General features: G+C 43.3%; 1 protein-coding gene and 1 pseudogene across 6 annotated transcripts; both read right to left on the bottom strand.

The window, feature by feature from the left end:
• Positions 1 to 294: 294 nt before the first annotated feature.
• LOC138919375 (butyrophilin subfamily 2 member A2-like) lies at positions 295 to 3,708 on the bottom strand (annotated as a pseudogene).
• Positions 3,709 to 4,299: 591 nt separating this feature from the next.
• Positions 4,300 to 16,608, bottom strand: LOC138919438 (butyrophilin subfamily 3 member A3-like). Of its 6 annotated transcripts, none has more exons than XM_070244252.1 (10): positions 16,421 to 16,597; positions 14,528 to 14,675; positions 11,780 to 11,869; positions 11,176 to 11,523; positions 8,300 to 8,455; positions 8,107 to 8,127; positions 7,991 to 8,017; positions 7,060 to 7,086; positions 6,573 to 6,599; positions 4,300 to 5,026 (listed from the first exon to the last, which is right to left on the bottom strand). In XM_070244252.1, the coding sequence occupies exons 3-10, from the start codon at positions 11,862 to 11,864 to the stop codon at positions 4,497 to 4,499; spliced, it is 1,221 nt and encodes a 406-aa protein (XP_070100353.1). In that variant the 5' UTR covers positions 11,865 to 11,869; positions 14,528 to 14,675; positions 16,421 to 16,597; the 3' UTR covers positions 4,300 to 4,496. The 6 variants fall into 6 exon arrangements, with proteins under 6 accessions (XP_070100353.1, XP_070100355.1, XP_070100354.1 ...); XM_070244254.1 differs by having other exon boundaries at positions 11,780 to 11,864; positions 16,421 to 16,595; XM_070244253.1 differs by having other exon boundaries at positions 14,528 to 14,672; positions 16,421 to 16,595.
• Positions 16,609 to 18,302: the final 1,694 nt, after the last annotated feature.

Raw genomic sequence — 18,302 nt, 5'->3', positions numbered from 1 at the left:
GGAATGCATCCCTCTGAGGTTAAAGTAGCAGGTTTTCTGCCTGTCACTTTCTCACACTTTCTTCTTGGTTGGGAGTGATGTGGCAGCACAAGTTCCTGAGACTGGACCCTGCCCCATGGTTACAAGCAAATGAATTACTAAAGTAACAACCTAATGAGGGTGAGACGGGGCTAGGTCTGAAGTGAGTGTCAAAGGGGCCTCTTGAGGGGGTTCTCTTATGTGAACAGGGGGAAGAAGAGCCTATTTTCCCCCATGGGGTGCTGTGCTGTGGTATTAGAGATGGCCAGGACTTCTCTACTTGGCACTGAGACTAGTGAATTTGTCCTGATGGCTGTGGTGGGTCCCTGCCCTGTGAAGGATCAGGACACCCTCAGTCACCATGAACTCCCAGCCCCCTGTGAACACTGGGAAGATGAAGAGGGAGCTGTCATCAGACCCCAGCCTGAAGAAGGGTCTCAGGGGCCCAGAGAATGGTGAATGGGGACTATGTAGATGTGCAACCTGTCCCTCATGTTATAGAAGGAGGCATCTCCAGTTTCATAGTCCAGGAAGATGCCTACCCAGCAAAGGTGCTCTGTCATGGGGAGAAACTTCTAAGGAGATGAGCAGGCCCGGTACTGGATTCCAACCATCTCCATGGTCCAGGAGCTTTTCTGAGGAACGAGTAGGGCCTCCCCTTTCCTCTCAACACTGTCTGTACAAACCCTCACATGCCACACCATCATGTTTTCAACCTCCACCTCCCACTGATGTCTCCTGAGGAAAAGCTCTCCAGGCCCAGGACACAAGGCAGCAATCAAATCTCTCTGTGCTGTCAAGCATGCTCTGCCTGGAGGGGTCCCATCTCATACTTCTCTAGTCCTTTCATAGGAAGAGCTCAAGATGAATGGTGTCTGGGTCCTGGATCACATCAGCTGCAGAGGAAGTCTTAGGTTTAGGAATGTGACCTCAGGAGATTTTGTGATTCCTGGTCCCCAGAGAGGTCTCAGAAAGCTGGTGGGAGATCCCTCATGTTGCAGCCTTTTCCATGAAGGACCCTTGATCTCAGGTCCCAGGCAGCTCACAGCCTGAGAATTACTGAGGCTACACTCTGTCTTTTAGTGACAGGAGCGTAGCCTCGGGTAGGGGATAATTGGGGCTCTAAGAAATGCAGAAAATTTAGTAAGAAAGATGGAATTAATGGCTCCCATATTCTCTCAACCTTCTCAGATCTTCCCCCTTTTCTATTGAAGACATATGACCCCAGGGACTTGCTTTAGTTAGAGACTTTCCCACTTGGTTGAAATGAACAAAGAGGCCCTATCCTTCTCCCAATGAAGCACTTAAGGCCAACTTCTCCCTACACAGCTTCCTGGGGAATAATGGGTCCCTTCATTGATCTTCTGTGCTCCACCAGTTTAACCAGATGACAACTGATTTAAATGACTAAGAAGGGCGTCCTTCAAAGGATAAAAAAGGAGTATAATGTCACCAAAAGCCAACCTACTGCTTGAGAGTGAGAGGTGAGTATGGTAAAAGGGAGGGGGAACTCTTTGTATCCAGTTTTGCTTTAACAACTTGGGTCTGAGTCTGCAGCTATGAGCTCTCTGGATACAGGAAATGCTTCAGACCCTGACATTCTGCAGACTCTCCCATCTGCAATTATTATTACTTAGTCAATGTGCATTTCCATTGTGTTAAAATGGCTTTCTCCTTTCCCCAAGTTGATATGCCTGACTGTGACGATTTTGAAATTCAACCAAAGAAGGAGGAAAGGTCCCAGTGCCATGGTATCTAGTAAACCCTGGATTCTTTGGTGCTTTTGAGCTGAAGGGGACAAATCATAGAGTGCAGAGTGCTCATTAGGACCAAACAAGTGGGTTCTGTTTTCTCCCACTTGCCCACCTCCCCTCCCCTCGCAGGCTACACACAGAAGATCAGTGTTCTCTTGGAGCAGGAAGGCATTTCTGACACCTGTGTGTGCACCCTTGAGACAGGATTGGGGAAGCTTATTGCCTTTCCCACACATGGCTCTTGAACTGTGATGTCTATACTCTCTCCCAGTGCCCAGAGAAACTGATTATGCATATTCCATGCATTCCTGCAGTAGCCCTTCTGTGAAGGGAAGATGGAAGGAAGGAAAGAAGGAGGGACAGGGAAGGAAGGCAGAAGATAGGGAGGAAGAAAGGAAGGATGAAGGCAAGGAAGAAAACCTTCATGTTGGAGAACACTAGGAGACCAATATGCCAAATAAATGGTGAGATCTCTAAGGAGAAAAGATTACATCACACTTTTCTTTGTGTTCCTGTTACAGACCCCATCACAGGACCAAGCGTCTGCTTCCTATTGAATGTTTGTTGATTGACTCATTCAACTAGAGATTTTACTGTTCTCACTTCTGTATGGATGTGTCCACTCTGAAGTGAATCAAGCAGGTTCAAGATTTAACTTTTGGCCCTGGGAGGACTTCTCAGTAGCTGTGGCTTCCTGAAGCTCTAGGTTAATGTGATAAAAAAAATTCACAGGACTCTCCAATCATGCAGGCTCTTACTCTATATAGGGGCCTACCAGGATCAAGAGCTCCTCTTCCTCCAGAGTGGTCCAGACTGTGACTACGATAACTGTAATAGACTAAATAGTCCACACCATCATCTCTGCAACCTATGGATATGATACATTACATGGCAAAATGAATCTTTCAGGTGGAATTAATGTTTTGTACCTTAAAGTAGGGAGATTATCCTGGATTATCTGTTGGGCTGACCACCTAAGTTCTTAAAAGTGGAAGAAGGCAGAAGAGTCAAAGAGATGCAATGGAAGAAGGACAGGGAGAGATTCAAAGACTGAGAGGGACTCAAGCTGCCATTGCTGTTTGAAAGATGGAGGAAGCGCATCTCAGGATGAGGAAGATGGCAGTTGCTAGAAGCAGGAAATAGCCCTCAGCTGACAGCAAGCAAGGAATGGGAACCTAAGTCCTACAACTACATGAAACTGAGTTCTGCCAACAGTCTGAAGGAGCAAGGAAACAGATTCTTCCCAAGGCTTCCAGAAAGCACACGGCAATGCCACCACCTTGATTTTAGCCTGGTGAGACCCAAGTTGGACTTCTGATCTACAGAAATGTGAGAAAATAAATTTATATTGTTTCAGGTCCCAAAATTTGTGATAATTTATTATGGGAGCAATAGAAAAGTAATACAATAAGGATTTTGTGAAAATGTTACAATGAAGTAAACTATGAAACTCTAGTGAATAAACAGTGGGAGATTAAAATCTAGAAAAACCTCAGAGGAAGAGTGAAGACTATTAAATTTATTTAACAAATGTAACTTGAGAAGCACACGCCTGATGGAGAGGATACAGTGGTGACCAATGATAGGAATGATAATGAAGAGTAGCCTTTCCCCAGTATCCATCAGTTGAAAGGAACATCTGTTAACACCAATGAATGATCAGGGGTGGATATATCCCTTTTTCTGGAGATGGATTCTACAGTGTGATAAAAATACCACTATAGATCATCTAGCTTCATTCTCCCAAATTCTTATTCCACAGACAATCTTTAGGTGTTAAGTTAGGCTTCCTAGAGAACTTCAAAGTAGGAGGATTGGTTCTGGCTCCATGACCATGAATCACATTGACAGAGTGGGTATACATGTGCCCATTATTAGTGAAGAGTTTGGCCTCTAGTCCCTTCACATCCCATGTGATGCACCCCTGTGAATTCATTCCCTCGACCACATCACTTTGCAGTCAACCCAGTGAGGTGCTGGACTTCTGGCTCTGACAATCGACTTTGAAGGAACCAAGTGGGGTGTGGTCTCCATAGTCACCTACAGTGATCCTCACCCTGGGATGTGCTGGGATGGGAACTTCAGGGCTGCACATGGTCTCTTCCCCACAGGGGCAATGGGGCTGGAAAAGAAGAACAGGCTAGGGGACTGGGATAGGACAGGGTCTAATCCTCTCCCAGGAGCACAACTTTCTGTATGAGTTATATAACTTACTTAATTTGGCCTTGCCTCAGTTTCCATATTCTCAAAATGATACCACCTCACAGAGTTGTTTTGAGAGTTAAATGAGTGAAACTCATTTAAAGCCCTTAGCACAGCACCCAGCACATTTTAAGTTACCTATAATTGCTGGTTATTGTTCTACAAATCCCAGCTGTCATTCTCTTTCTGAGTCTCCTTTGGGAAATTACTTCACTTTTCTGCATCCTTTTTCCCTTATCTATAGACAGGAGATAATAAAGTGGTACCAAACTCAACTGTCACCTGGAATAATGGAATTAATACTAGTGAAGTACTTCACACAGTGTGCGCATTTTCAAAGTATTTTCTTTATTGTTGTGATGTGTTGCTGTTAAGGAGGAGACCCTCAGCTCCAGGCTGGGGAGGAGGAAACAAGGATGTTACTTCAGTTTAAGGATCCCCATTCCCATTAGTAGAGCCTGGGGTCACTGTGGTCTGCAGGGAAAGGTCAGACAATAGGTCAGGAACAAGAGAACTCTGCACTCAGGTCACTGGTGGGCGAATGGTCAATGCAGTGTCATCCCATTTCTTAATTCTGAAAACAGGGTACAGAGGCCCAGAGAAAGAGGTTTGTGGGAAGGTGTAGATATGAGATCCATCCATGGCATTGTAGAATGAGACCTCACCAGTCTCATACTCCAGGAAAACCCCTACTCTTTTAGGAGGGTTGTCAATCCCCAGACTGGTCCGGGGATCAGTGAGAGCCAGACACTCATTCCCATCAGACAGCCCCATCATCCAGAATCCATTCTCCGGTGCTATACAAACCCGTTCTTTCCTCTCCACATCATCCGTACACACTCCTACATACCACTTTTTCCTGTCCCCCACATCCACCTCCCAGAAATGTCTCCCTGATGTGAAGCTGCTACAGCCAAGCACACAGTAATGGGTATCAAATCTCTTAGAGTTGTCTGGAAGATTCTGTTGTTCCTCTGCCCACCGCAGGCTCCTCTGGTCTTCAGAAACAAGGAGGATGGGGTTTGCCGTGTCCCGATCCAGAGTGACATCCGCTGCAGAAAGTTTGGGGATGGGCAATGAGGTCAGCCACTGCTCTCAGATCTCAGAGCCTTAGCCTCCAAGACCTGGGTGTTATTGAGGAGGTCCAAATCCAGGGCCTGGTGTCCCCAGGCTGCCCTGAATGTGACCCTCTCAGCAATACCAGAAGAAAGGCCCAGGAGTCTTGTGTTCAGAAGAGTAGAGTTCTGAGGGTCAGCGTCTGCCTAACCCAACTTCTGCAGCTGGCTATTTCTTTCCAACATTTTCCGACTTCCCTCTCCAAAATGACTCTGCCCACCTGTACTTTATAGTCACATAGATTTACATTTCAATCCTTGCTCTGCCACTCCTGAGCTGAGAGACTTTCCTTTTTCTGCAGTCTCTTTTTCCTTAAACACAAGCTATACAACATCTTTGAGCCTCAATTTCTTTATCTGAAAAATGGGGATAAAAATACTAATCTCTAGGGTAGGAATAGACAACACGTGTTTTATATGTAGCCCAGGTCCAGGCATGGAGAAAGTACCTGATAATATAAGACCTCCATGCCTTTTCTGTGCTAGAAGCCACGTTGGGGGCTTTCTGTGCTCCCAGACCTTCTCTCCACCTTTCTCTCTCCTCTTCTGGGCCCCAGGAATACATCCTTTATGGACAGCATCACTGGGCTCCCTTGCCTCTTGTTACATTTTGGGTTTGGCCCATGGGAGGGACTAGCTGAAGATTGGAAGGAGAAAGAAAAGAGAGGCACAGCATTTATTTCCCCAACTTCCTCCCTGCCAGTGTCAGATGGTGATGCTCTCACAGAGGCATGACTCCTCTCAGGCAGCCCTGTCCTTCAGCTACAGCTTCCTCTGGGCTCCAGTAACTACTCTTTCTCCCTATTCCTTCAAGCCTAGGGTTGGTGACAACTCCACACTATTGTGAACCCTGGGCCACTTCACATTCCCTTGTTGGCTTCTCTTGACCCCACTCCCACTGTTGTAAAGAGTTCCACTTGTAAACCTTCTTCAAACACCCAGTTTGAACATTCTATCTCTTTCTTTTTGGTTTTTGGACCAACACACATCCATCACGTTATTTACTCTTTACCTCAACCCTCACGTAATAGGGGTTAAGATCATCATTTAAAAATGAGGAGACTAAAGTTCAGACACATAAGTAACTTGGGAATACACAGCAGCAGGAGGTGGCATAAGTAGCTTGGGAAAAGCAAAGATCTTCGTGCATTGCGTTCTCTCCCTGGTCATTCCACATCCTCACTCTCCCTGGAATATTAGTTTACTCTGCCTCTCCTTTCCCTCAGCTCTACCCTTTATGCCTCTTACTCCCCATGAACATCTGTGGAGGCCCAGGAGAGAAATCTGCCCTGGTTCCCTGGGCTCTCCGCAGGAAGGCCTGGAGATGGGCACACCTTTCAGACCGAGACCTCAAGTCATCCACCCAGAACTCTCCCAGTCATGAGGACTTTTCTTCCTAGAATCTCAAGAGTTGGAGAAGAAAAAGGGAATATGGTCCCACAGGTTGGTTGTTGTCCTCAGGAACATACAGTGATTCACTCACCAGCTTGGAAGAGGGCTGTCTTCCATTCTGAAAGGCAGGAGACACAGATAAGGAAAGGGCATTATTTCTGTGCTTGCCCCACCCATTCTCCTCACTAAGATTTTCCCCTCTCCCTTTCTTCAGTCTCTTCCAGTGTGTGTGTTCCTTTCTCTATAGCTCTGCTGGATCAGGCACACAACCTCTCAAAAAATGGTGAATTTCCTTCCCTCCATGATGCTGGAGCTGCAGGCAACATGGCCAGACTTTGCTTGGATGAGAGCATGTGTACCTGCAGGGTGAGGGGTGGCTGAAAACGGCCACAACCTGTATCTGAAAATCTTCTCTGAGACTCCAGAAAAGCAGGGGTAGTATCCCCTACAGAAAATGATTCTCTGGGCTACATCTGACTATTCTTACTGGGAATGCCAATGGGTCACACAGCAGACAGAAGGTTTAAAAGCTTACTACACATGTGTCAGGAAACTCAGAGAACATCAGGGTCACTCACCAGCATAGGCCTGAGACTTCCCTCCACCTACAACGGAAAAAATTAGAGATGTCACCTGAAATGTGTCATTTCTGAGTCATGTTCTTTCTCTTCCTTTGCACCCATCTAGTCTTTCTTTCTGACCCACACTGCCAGTCTTCCTACCTTCCTCCTCTACCTGTTCAACACACTCCTCCCCTCTCCTCCTTAATGTCAAGTCTGAGAACATCAATCACATGCTGATGATACCTCAGGCACCATGTAAGTGCTTTCCCTGCTGAGACCTGCAGATCTCTTCTGTATGTAACTATATTCCCATATCTGGGCATAGGTGTCACTGTGTGTATACGTGTATAAGTACATGTATCAGAATCCATCTGTCTCAAGCTGTGTTATTTCCTGTCTACTTCTGAAAAGAACTGGGCAACTTGAGGAAATTTCACACACTATTCTTTTAAAGGCAGGACTAATAAATGCATGACAAATGAGTCACTGTGGCCACTCCTCTTTTAAAAGACACTTTTGTCTCTCCTTCTTCTTTGATTTTCTCATTCTTTTAAATTTTATATTCTTTGTTTTCTTTTCAGCAGCCTATAGATTATGTAAAGCAACTAGCGAGGTTTCCAGCAGAGGGAAGGAATTTCATCTAAGAAGTTCCATCACCCTCCTCTTCCTTTCCTTTCAGGTGCACTCCTGGTTATTCCCTTGTACCTTGCTGGGTTGGAGAATCTGTGAGCCCCTCCTGTAGAGACACTGAAGGAACTTTTCTCCATTAAATAAATACAACTCCCTGTGCTTCCTCCAAATCAGTCGCTCTTATTTCTTTCCCTTGGTAAATGGATCCTGGACATTTCTCAGTCCTGGGAAGAGTTAGGGATGAGGAAAGGGACTGGGAAATATCCCAGCAGAGAGTCTTAGATGGGAATTCAAAGAAAAAGTCAGAGCCACTCACGAGCCATGTACTGGATCTTTCTCCACTCTGCAATGGAAGAAACATGAAGAGTCACTAGGAAGCTTAAAGCAGCGAGGCCCAAAGGAGTGTGGGTCCCTGGGGGAGTAGGAACTTACTGAGTTCATGCTGGAGCGCCTCTGGAAAATAAGCAGGAAAAAAATATTACTGATATGTGGATGGAACAGGTAGGATCTCTGGAAAATAAACCTTACAAATAGAGTGGGTGTCCATGCCCAGGGTGGGGACAGGTGAGGTCACCAGGCTCCCTCCCCCAAGCCAGGGCCTCAGGTTCCTTCCCTGGCCAGATACCTCTTGCCCTTCGTTGCAGATCCTTTTCTGCTTGCTCTTTCTCTTTCTCCTTCTGCTGTCGCCACAGAAAGTAAGCCATCACTGCAATAGGCAGCAGCAAGACAGGCACGGTCCCCGCCAAAGCCAAGATCCAGGGCCTGGCCTTCTGCAAGGGGTCTGCAATGGAATGGAGCTTTAGCCTCTCTCCTCCATGGCAGCGATCAGAGTTGATGTCAGGACATTAAATGATCCTTCTCCTCCTAGAGACTCAACGAAGTTCTGCTGAGATGTCAGTAAACTCTTACTATAATATAATATTACTTGTCTTGAACTGTCTGCTTCTCACATGTGAATATAAGTTACTTGGCAATCAGAATTATGTCTTTTCTAATTTAATTTTTCAATAAGTTACCTTTACATGGTTGAAATATCAAAAATAAATAAAAAGCCATCCAGGTCTCCCATCCACTCCCTCCTCACTCCCCCCATTTATTAGTCAGATTAATATGGAGGTTAAGAATATGAGCTTTGGAGCTGGAGGGCCTACATTCAAATTCTGGCCCCTTCACTTGACTGGCAGTTGGATCTTGGACTAATTACTTACCTACTTTGTTCCTGGTGTCCTAATCTGTAACAAGGGTTAATAACAGTACCTCACTCATAAGGTTAAAAGATTAAATTAATGCTTGTAAAGTGCCTGACACAATGAGTGCTATGCAAGTGTGTATTCACTTTTAAAAACATAAATATATTTTTACTTCTTCCTGTTTACACCAGAGATAGCATTCTATACAAACTGCTCTGTGTCTGGCTTTTTCTGTTCGTCTTGGAGATCTGGTCATATCAGCACAGAAAGAATGTCTGTGGTTTCTTTTGTAGCCATGAAATATTGCATTGAATAAAAGTTCTCCATTGATGGACATTTGTATAGTTCCCAACTTTTTGCTACTACCATTAATGCTACAAAAAATAGCCTTTTATTTGTGTCATTTCACGCAAATACAAGTACATCTGACAGAGAAATTCCCAGAAGTGGAATTTTGGATCAATAAATAGGTAGTTTGGGGAAATACTGCTATATTGCACCGATAGAAACTGTGCCATTTTATGCCAAAAATATACCAATGATACCAATAAATGTCTAAAAGTGACTGTCTTCCCCAGTCCTGCCGTCAGAATGTGTGATTTGCCACTTTGGTCCTGTTTTGTTTCCAATCTAATCAGTGGGAAATGGCTCAATACAAGTTCTTCTATTGAGTGAGACTGGACATCATCCCGTGTATTATTTCCTTTTCTGTGAACTTTGCTCATTTTCTACTCGGTTGTCCCATATTTTAAGAAGATTAGCTCTTTCTCCATGATATGAGTTGTACATCTTTGTTCCCGTTTTGTCATTTATCTTTGCTTAAGGATCTGATCTTTACCACTTTTCCCCAATTCCCATTGCCAGTCACAGCTTCTGGCACATGGGAAATTCTCAGAAATTATTGTGAAATAAACATATTTATGGGGGAAAGAAACATTCTTGAAGTGAGAAGAAGGCTCTAAATACTGTTCTCTGCCTTATATTAACTGCAGAGACCCAAGTCCGTTAAGGAGTTGTTACCGAAATCATGTTCATGATGAGGGGAAAATTACATGGGAAACAGCAATACTCCAGGGCCAGGAACAATGGGGTTTTTACCACCCACCCCTAAATCCAAAGGAAGGCAGATAAAAAGTCATTTTGAATACCTAAAAAAAGAGAGTCATGTAGAGAGGGACTTCTTGAGGGGAGCTGTGACCTTTGGGAGGAGAATACAGCCAGCTACAGGTGATATTAGAGGGGGCATGCCAGGGGGATAAGTCCCTACATCTCTCTCTTCTCTCCCTCCTGCCACCTTCTGCTATGGCTGCCGATGGACCAAACCCAGCCAGAAGCCACAGAGCAAGAGAGTGCCCTGCGAAAGAGAAATGCAACCCTCGACATCTGGACATCGGCCTGGTCTCAGTGTTCTCCTGTTGAATATAACTAATTTCGTGGAACACCAACATCAGGCAAGGATACTTTGTCTCTATGATGGGTCAAGAGGAAAACAAGACCAATCAACAATCATGTTTGAACACAGAGAAAAACATGAACACTGTCCAAACCATAATCATGACCAAACATTTCCCTATCCTGGGTATGAGTGACTGCTGTTCCTTGACCAAGTACAGCTTTAGCCTCACTCTAGTCTTCCTCTTAGATAGAATTTATTAAGACATCCAGCAACAGAATCCTAACCCTCACCTTCTTGACAGCATCCAATCCAGGGCAAACCCACATTTCCATAAACCTACCTCCAACTCCTGTAACACAATAATAAACTCTATACCAAGTCTTCTCTGACACCCTCTTACTGAGACACCCCATGGTTCTCACAAGGTGTGCATTCTCCCTCATTGCAAAAAATAATAAATACAACTTGGTCAACTCCAGGTGTGTTTCTGGGGACCTTTGGTTGGAAAACACTGGTAGCACAGGTGTTGTCCCCCAGGTCAGCCTCACAGGACCCACAGCTGCGTGCACCTGGGGGAGCCACAGAAGCCATCTAGAACAAAACTAAACTCAAACAACAGTGTACAATCACTGAGGAGGTATTTTCTTATTCTTCCTATACCTGAAGATCGTTAGTTTAGACCCTGGTGGCCAGCACGAGAGAGTGCTTTACTTGATATTATATGTACAGGAGGGATTCTTCATGGAGGAAAATCTACGTCTTTCCCAAGGACCTAAGAAAAATAAAGTGGGAAGGCAGTGGAGGCAGTCGCTAGTGACCAGCTAGGAGTGCTCTGAAGTGGTTGGGGGCATGAACTTTGCCTCTGCCTCCAAGTCCCACAGAGGAACCAGTTCAGAACAAAACACAGAAGCTTACCTGCAACCTTCAGCTCCGCCGTGGCTTGTTCAGAGAAGTTTCCATCTTGGAAATAACATTGGTAGCTTCCACTGTCAGAGATTTTGACATCGTAAATTCGGAGAGTAGCCTTCCCTTCTGGGATACCATCTCTTAAAATCGAAGTTCTCCCTCGATACTCTGCCATCTGTTGGTCTTTTACTTCCTTCCCATTTACATACTCGTATACTACCTCCCTAAGGCTGGATCTCACCCACTTCAGCTCCATGGTCTCCGCACTCATCTTCGGGGACAGATGGCAAGATAGATCGGTGTCTTCACCCACCATGGCCAGGATGGGCTCAGGGGGTCCAATCACGGAAAACTGAGCTGGTCAGTTAAAGGAGAAGATCCATCAGAGGCAGTAGGGGCCAAGAGGGTAAGGAGGCAGATCTAAGGCAGGGAGGGTAAGGTATGAAAAACCTAGAGAGGAACATGATCCTAACAGAAGTAGAATTTCTTGTAATGGCATATGAACTTTCAGTTTAGAATGGGACTTCCAGGCCTAAGAAGACGTCAGAGGTTCTGACTGGACACTAATATGTAATTGTCTGGTTCAGAAACATAAAAGCAGAATGTTTCCTACCTGAGCAAGGGGTAAACAGCTGGACCAAGATGAGGCCGACAAGGAGGTCAAGCAGAGGGAAGTCTGGGGAACTTGTCATTTTCATCTGTGCTGCAGAGAAACGCCAGACAGAGTCAGGCAAAAACTATGATCTGGACGTGGAAGAAGATGGTGAATTCCGCTTGAAACCTCTACCTTCCCAGGGCCAACTCAGAGTGAAAGATAAAGTCACTAGGGTGGTGAGTCAAGATCCTCTTCTGCCAAAATGTTTGCTTGGGATTCTCTTAACCTTTGAGTTCTAACATGAAAATTCACCCATAAAAATATGTAATGTTAAATGTATATACATTTAACAAGTAAATGTTATGTATGTAGGGTTAAATGTACATACATTACCCCTAACCCATGAGGAAATCCTTGGCTTTACTCTCCAAATATGTTCAGAATCCTTCCACATTCCCACACTTCCCCTCCTAAAGCCAGGTCCATGCCTCCACCATCACACTCTGATTAATGCAAGACCCTCCTCTCTGGGTCCCCTGATTCCACCTGTGTCCCCTACAGTCTAAACTCAACACAATAGCCAGTTTTTCCTTGAGTCACATTGTGTCACTCCTTTGCTCAGCACCTTCCAGTGGCTACCATTTTACTCAGAGTAGATGCTGAAGTCCTCACAAGGGTCAACATAACCATCCAGGACCTGCACATCTCACTTCATCTCCCCTATTCTCCTCATCTGCTCCAGCCACAGTGCCCTTCTTGCTCGTCCTTGAACAGGCGAGGGCAGAGGACATCAGCCCTGACTCTTCTCTCTACTCGGAAATTTCTTCCCCTCAATATCTACAAGGTTCAGTCCCCTACCTCCTTCAAGTCTTTCCCCCTAAGTCAGTTCTACCATGGAGTGGAGGAGGAAAGTTGTGAAGAAAAGCTCCATCTCCATAATGAACCGCTCTTCGGGTCTGTCTTAGACAACAGAGCCTGTCCTCCAATGCTGCCACTGGGACTTGCCTATATTAATGTATTTATTCCTATTTTTCAATAAAGTAATTTCAAAGAGCAAGTATGTCCTAGATATGCATGTAAGAGTGTTACAACTCAATGTCCCTCAATGTGCTCATTTCACAATTGTTCTGTGAGGGAGAAACATCCTTGGGAAGGAAGTCATTCGATTCTTGCCTTCCCTTTCCCTAGGTGTTCACCAATGCTCCTTGGCAGATGGCCTCTGGGATCACCAGCAATGGATACTTTCCCTGGTCTTAGTCTTTGGACTGCTAGAGAAGTTCCTTTTCAAGGTAGAGCTGTAAGAGCTGGCTCTTGCAAAGTGGGGGCAAATATATCAATCTAAGAGCACACAACATCCCAACAAATTTCATGCCTCTGTGCAGTGATAAAATTCTCTAAGCTCAGAGGCAGGCCCCCTGCAACTCCCTACTCCCTGCCGAGTGCTCCCAACTATATCTTCGCTCAGAAAAACACTTCCATTATCTTTTAGGCATGGTCTGTGGCATCACCATGAACATTTGTGATAAGGGAAGTGTGAGGTCTGGGCCAGCTGGCAAGGCATGATTCTAGTTGGAGTTCTACCTTGGCTTCCATCCTAACCACCCCAGAGTTGGCTGCATCCCTAGATAGTGGAGAGCCTGAGAGCAGGCCTAGGTGGATCACTCAGAGACAGGACTGAGAACTCCGGACCTAGACCCCTCCTTTCTCCCTGGTCCTCTCTCATCATGTATCCTCTCCTTCCATGAAGATGTCAGGTGGAATGAGGTACTGCCAAATGAATTTAGAGAGTGCCCATCTGGAGAACAACAATGCAGACTCCTCTAAGCCCCAACCTATGGCCATCATCAAGTTGAAATCAAACCCCCATCAGACTCTGGTTAAGATCTAGGCAGACTGCATGGTGGAGGTTCAGGAGTCAGGCAGAGTCTGAACCCACCACTTCTTAATCCCAAGGCTAGTGATTGGGACAGCTAAGAATAAGACCAGGTCTCACACGTGTTTTCATTCATTCGTTCAACAAATATTTACTGAGCACACACTATATTCCAGGCCTGCTATGTGTTAGGTATAGGAAAAGAAAGGGGTGGAAAATAGGTGATGGCTCTATGGTTCACAAGCTAGGTGATCACAGCCATGTGACAAAACCTATTTGAATTCTAGTTACTGGTGAAACAGTGTGAAATATAAACTTTAGAACATGCATAATTGTCCCAGCAATTCTACTCCCAGATATCTGGTCCAGCAAAGCACTTGAATAGGTCCAGAGAGAAATGTGTAAGGATGACACTGTAGCATTATTTTTAAAAGTACAAAAGCAATCAACAACACAACAGGCCACGCATAGTAGACTAGTTAGTTAAATAATGGCTCATTCCTATGAAGGAATTCAATGTGGCACTCAAGACTCATTTGTAGTCACTAACCCAGATAATCAACACATATTAAGTGAACAAAGAGAAGATTTCAGGAAAATACCAATGATCCCACTAAAAGACAAAAACAAACCTATAAATTTGTGTATACATATTTCTGTAATTGCCTTATAAATGTGTAAAAGGATAAATGCTACACTGAGAATTTGGGATTGAGTGATAGATACTTTTGTCCTTTGTGCCCTATACTTTGGGAATGATTCAAATGTTTTAAATTTTAAAAGTTTTCATGTATAACTTAACAACTATAAATTGTTACAAGTAATTACAGTGACTGCAACATATTAGTTGTTCAGAATATAACGAACCAGCAAGAGGCCAGTAGTCACAGTACCTGCAAGTCCAGGAACTGCCAGGGGGTCAAGAGAACAGAAGTCTGTGCAGCTGGCACTCCTTCAGACCCTTGCCTGAAACCTGGACACAACCTCAGACAGAATATTGCCTTTCAGTGCATCCTCTCCTCTTCAAACTTCTCTATGCTGCTAGAGAGGACAGTATTATCATTATTATAATAAATAACAATCTCTCTGCTGTCCTCTGAGTAAGGAATACATTTTCGCTTATTTTTTGGATATTTATTGTTTTTTGTTCCTGATTACATACAATTTTAAAATGGAGAAAAATATAAAAGAATAAAATTTAAATAATCTGTAATGGTAACCCTATACTTCCCTTCATGGAAATATAAATATTTCTGAAAGTATTTTGGCCACATATATATATTTATACCAAATGCCTTACAAATGTTTCATCCTTTTGCCCAGAAATTCCACTTGTAGGAATTATTCTTTTTTTTATTAAACATACATTATAATTTAATGAAAATTTGAAATTACAGTATTACTGAATTTGATCTTATGTTACAAATTAAATAAAATGGTAATAGGAATCGGCAGTTCTCTGTTGGTTCTTTGTAATTCTACAGAACTAAAGCACCAATTTTCAATGTAAGCATGGCAAAGACACTTTAAGGTAAAGATGTTACATTATTTGTTTAATTCGGGAAATATGAATATATAATGCATTCTGGAATTTGTTAGTAAAACAAAAATCCAATGGAAAATTCAAAATAGTTTTCTAGGGAATAGAAATGTGTTTTGTAAGAGGTTTATGGTCTGTGTTGTGGGTTTTTTTTTAAAAACTCCAGCTTTCTTAAATATCTGAAGAATTGAAACATTTGTCTCTTCTCTGTAACAAAAGCTTTTAATGTAACCACCAGGTTGCATACTAGCCATTTTTCCTGTGAGTTATTTCATAATGTGAAAGTTTTATTGAACAAGAGAAAGAATAAATCTGTAATTTGTTTAAAGACTAGCAAATATAGCAGAATAAAAAAAATGAGGGGTGTAAGATGTTGTGTTCCTATAGAACTTTGGTTAGGCATAAAGAGATACATTTGTTTCCCTTCAAGAATTTGCAGGTGCTTCTTGAAATTACCCTGATACAGTCACTAAATAGTTTATTAATTTGGTGTAGGAATTATTCTTAAAGACAAAGTCAGATGTAAATACAGAGATTTATTTTTAAAGCTGTTCATCGTAGTAAAATCTACCACAACAAAATGTAGATACAGTTTAAATAACCAAATTGGGTCCAGTTTTGCTACAATGATAAAGAAAAACTCTTTATTAAAAACATGATTGCTAATGACTGTATGGAAATCCCTCATGACTGGACAATTGGTTCTTTATCCATCCTCCAACTCTTGTATATGTGTATGTGTGTGTATGTCTTATATGTAGGTTGGTTCAGATTTTTCTGTATTACAAATAATTCTGTCCTGAACATCTCTATGTATACATCTTTAAAGCACATCTCTTTTTAGAATCTCTTAGGATACATTCCAAAGATGACCAGGAGAGATTACAAGAGTCCTTTGCTCCTTTCTGACCACAGTAAGTTCCTAAGAACATGCAGTTGGCAAGTTTCTTCATTCAAGTTGTCTCCCTCCCACCAAACTTCCCAATGCATGTCCTTACCTTTTGCACTACCTCCGGCACCCGCCACCCCATCACCACACATACAAGCACCAAACCCCTTTCTCTGGGGGAGTACTTCCCTGTACCTACTCTCAGCTGTTTAGCCTCTGTCCTTACGGGGCCTATGGCCCTGGCTTTTACCAGTTTCTCTCCCTTATACCTTGGTTTTAGCAATTTCTACCACTTACCCTTTAGCTTTTACCAATTTCTGCCCCCTATCCCTTAGTTTTACCAATTTACCCACTTACCTCTTGGCAATCCCATTGGAAGATCACAGTCCACAGAATGAAGGCAATCAGTAGTTCTCCATTAATGTTAACAGTCTGTTCTTGAAGAACAAGAAAAGGCAGAAAGGCTGCTCACTCTGAGAAAGAGTGAGAGTCCCTCTTTGGAAGAATTAATTTTTTGATTGGCTCAGAAGGGTGTTTCTTATCAACTGCTGGACAGAAACGAGTGGCTATAGTTGGAATTAAAACTGAAACTATACTGGATTGTACAAAATGAGGAAAAAGTACAACCCTAATTGCCACACGTTTGTGTTTCTCTGTGCTTACCTATTTGAAGCATTCATGTGTATGTTTGTGTAAAATCAGTGTTTTATTATATAAACCTGTTTTATGTCCTTTACATCATAGTAGATTTATCAGAAGAACTAAGCAGAAAAATCACAAGATTTTAATGTATAAAGAGAAGAAGATGTGCATTAATTAAAATGTTTCTGTGGTCATTTGCTAACATCTGCATGCATGTAGGTGGGCACATGGAGGAGGACATCTTTTACAACAGAGTCAAATGGATGGACAAACGGAAAGAAAAGCAGATCCACTCCACTTTTTTAGCACCTCTTAAACTCCAGTCTCAGATCCATGACCAAATCATATAATTTCCAGTTTCCAGAGGCAGTGCTGACAGTGACTGATGGGCATGTCTTAGATTTTCAGAACATACTTATTTGGAGTGTTGCTGAGCAGCTTCATTCACCCTTTGTGCCTTATTTGTGGTACATTTGTAGTTTTATGTGTATTTGTTGCTACTCTGCCCATGGGATTCTGTATTCTCTGAGGTTAGATTCTGGATAGGCTGTGAATGGTGTTTCTATAAGCTGTTTTGGGGACAAATTGGTCCTACCTGTGGCCTAAGACCACCCAAGACACTTTATTGTCATCTTGAGATGATGATTAAAGCTCCTGGGTCTTTGATATGAACTTGGCTGACAGAATTTGATTATATTTCAACCATTTGGATTTATTCTGTTTGGCAGACATGGCTGGTTGCTTGTGCAATATGTATTCTCTGCTTCTTCTTAGAAATCGAACCCAATTTGGGGGTCAGGGTGTCCTGCAATGTTCCCATCCCTTTTATAGATAAGAGAGACCAAGGGACTGAGCTTGAACCAATGATTTATAAGTGGAAGTTGTTGGGTTGTGTTTTTCAAGAGAGGTCCATACTCTTCCCACTTCCTCCTTCCTTTTGCCTAGAAAGTGGTCATTGGAGCTGGAATGTAGTGACCATCTCATGACCATGAGGCAACCTTGAGGATGGAAGCCACATGCTGAGATGGCAGACAATAAAGACAGAAGGAGGGTGGGGCATGGATGTATCTCTGAGCTGCCAGAGCAGCTCTGGACTGCTGTCCTCTGAATTCATTTTACTGAAAGGAAAATAACGAGTGTTTTGTTGAAGCCAGTGGTACTTCTGGTCTCTGTTATTGGCAGTAAAACACAATTTTTCCCTCCCCAAACCCCACTATAAATAGTTTATCATGCAACTTTCCAAATATAAAGCAAAGTTGAGAGACTTTTTCAATGACAGCAAATGCACATGTTACCAAACATAAACACGGTTTTGGTACCCGATGCTCAGGACAGCCAATTAACCAAAACATCAGCCCTGTAGCAGGAAAAACATTTATTATTGAAAGTCAGCCAGATGATGAGATGGGACTTAAAATTCAAATCTACCTCCTGAAAGAAAAAAGGTATGGTTTTTCTCTGGTGTATTAGGTAGGGGAAGGGGAGAATGTGGTGGGGTTTTAGGTGGAGGGTGGAACATGTGGTTTTGCTAGCTGACATCTTCAGCCTGTGTTTGCTCTTAAATCCCTTTTTCCTTGACTGTCTGGGCTTTTCTGGT

This window comes from Equus caballus, chromosome 20, assembly GCF_041296265.1.
Source record: "Equus caballus isolate H_3958 breed thoroughbred chromosome 20, TB-T2T, whole genome shotgun sequence".
Classification (NCBI taxonomy): domain Eukaryota; kingdom Metazoa; phylum Chordata; class Mammalia; order Perissodactyla; family Equidae; genus Equus; species Equus caballus.
The sequence above is the reverse complement of the archived record's forward strand: the minus strand, read 5'-3'. Positions and strand labels throughout refer to the sequence as shown.

Excerpts from the sequence above, each read along its gene's own strand:
- LOC138919438 (XM_070244251.1), bottom strand. Across the intron at positions 8,018-8,106 it reads GGCGCTCCAGCATGAACTCA|AGTGGAGAAAGATCCAGTAC; the intron begins GTAAGTTCCTAC and ends CTTCCATTGCAG. Across the intron at positions 6,600-7,059 it reads GAAGTCTCAGGCCTATGCTG|AATGGAAGACAGCCCTCTTC; the intron begins GTGAGTGACCCT and ends CCTGCCTTTCAG.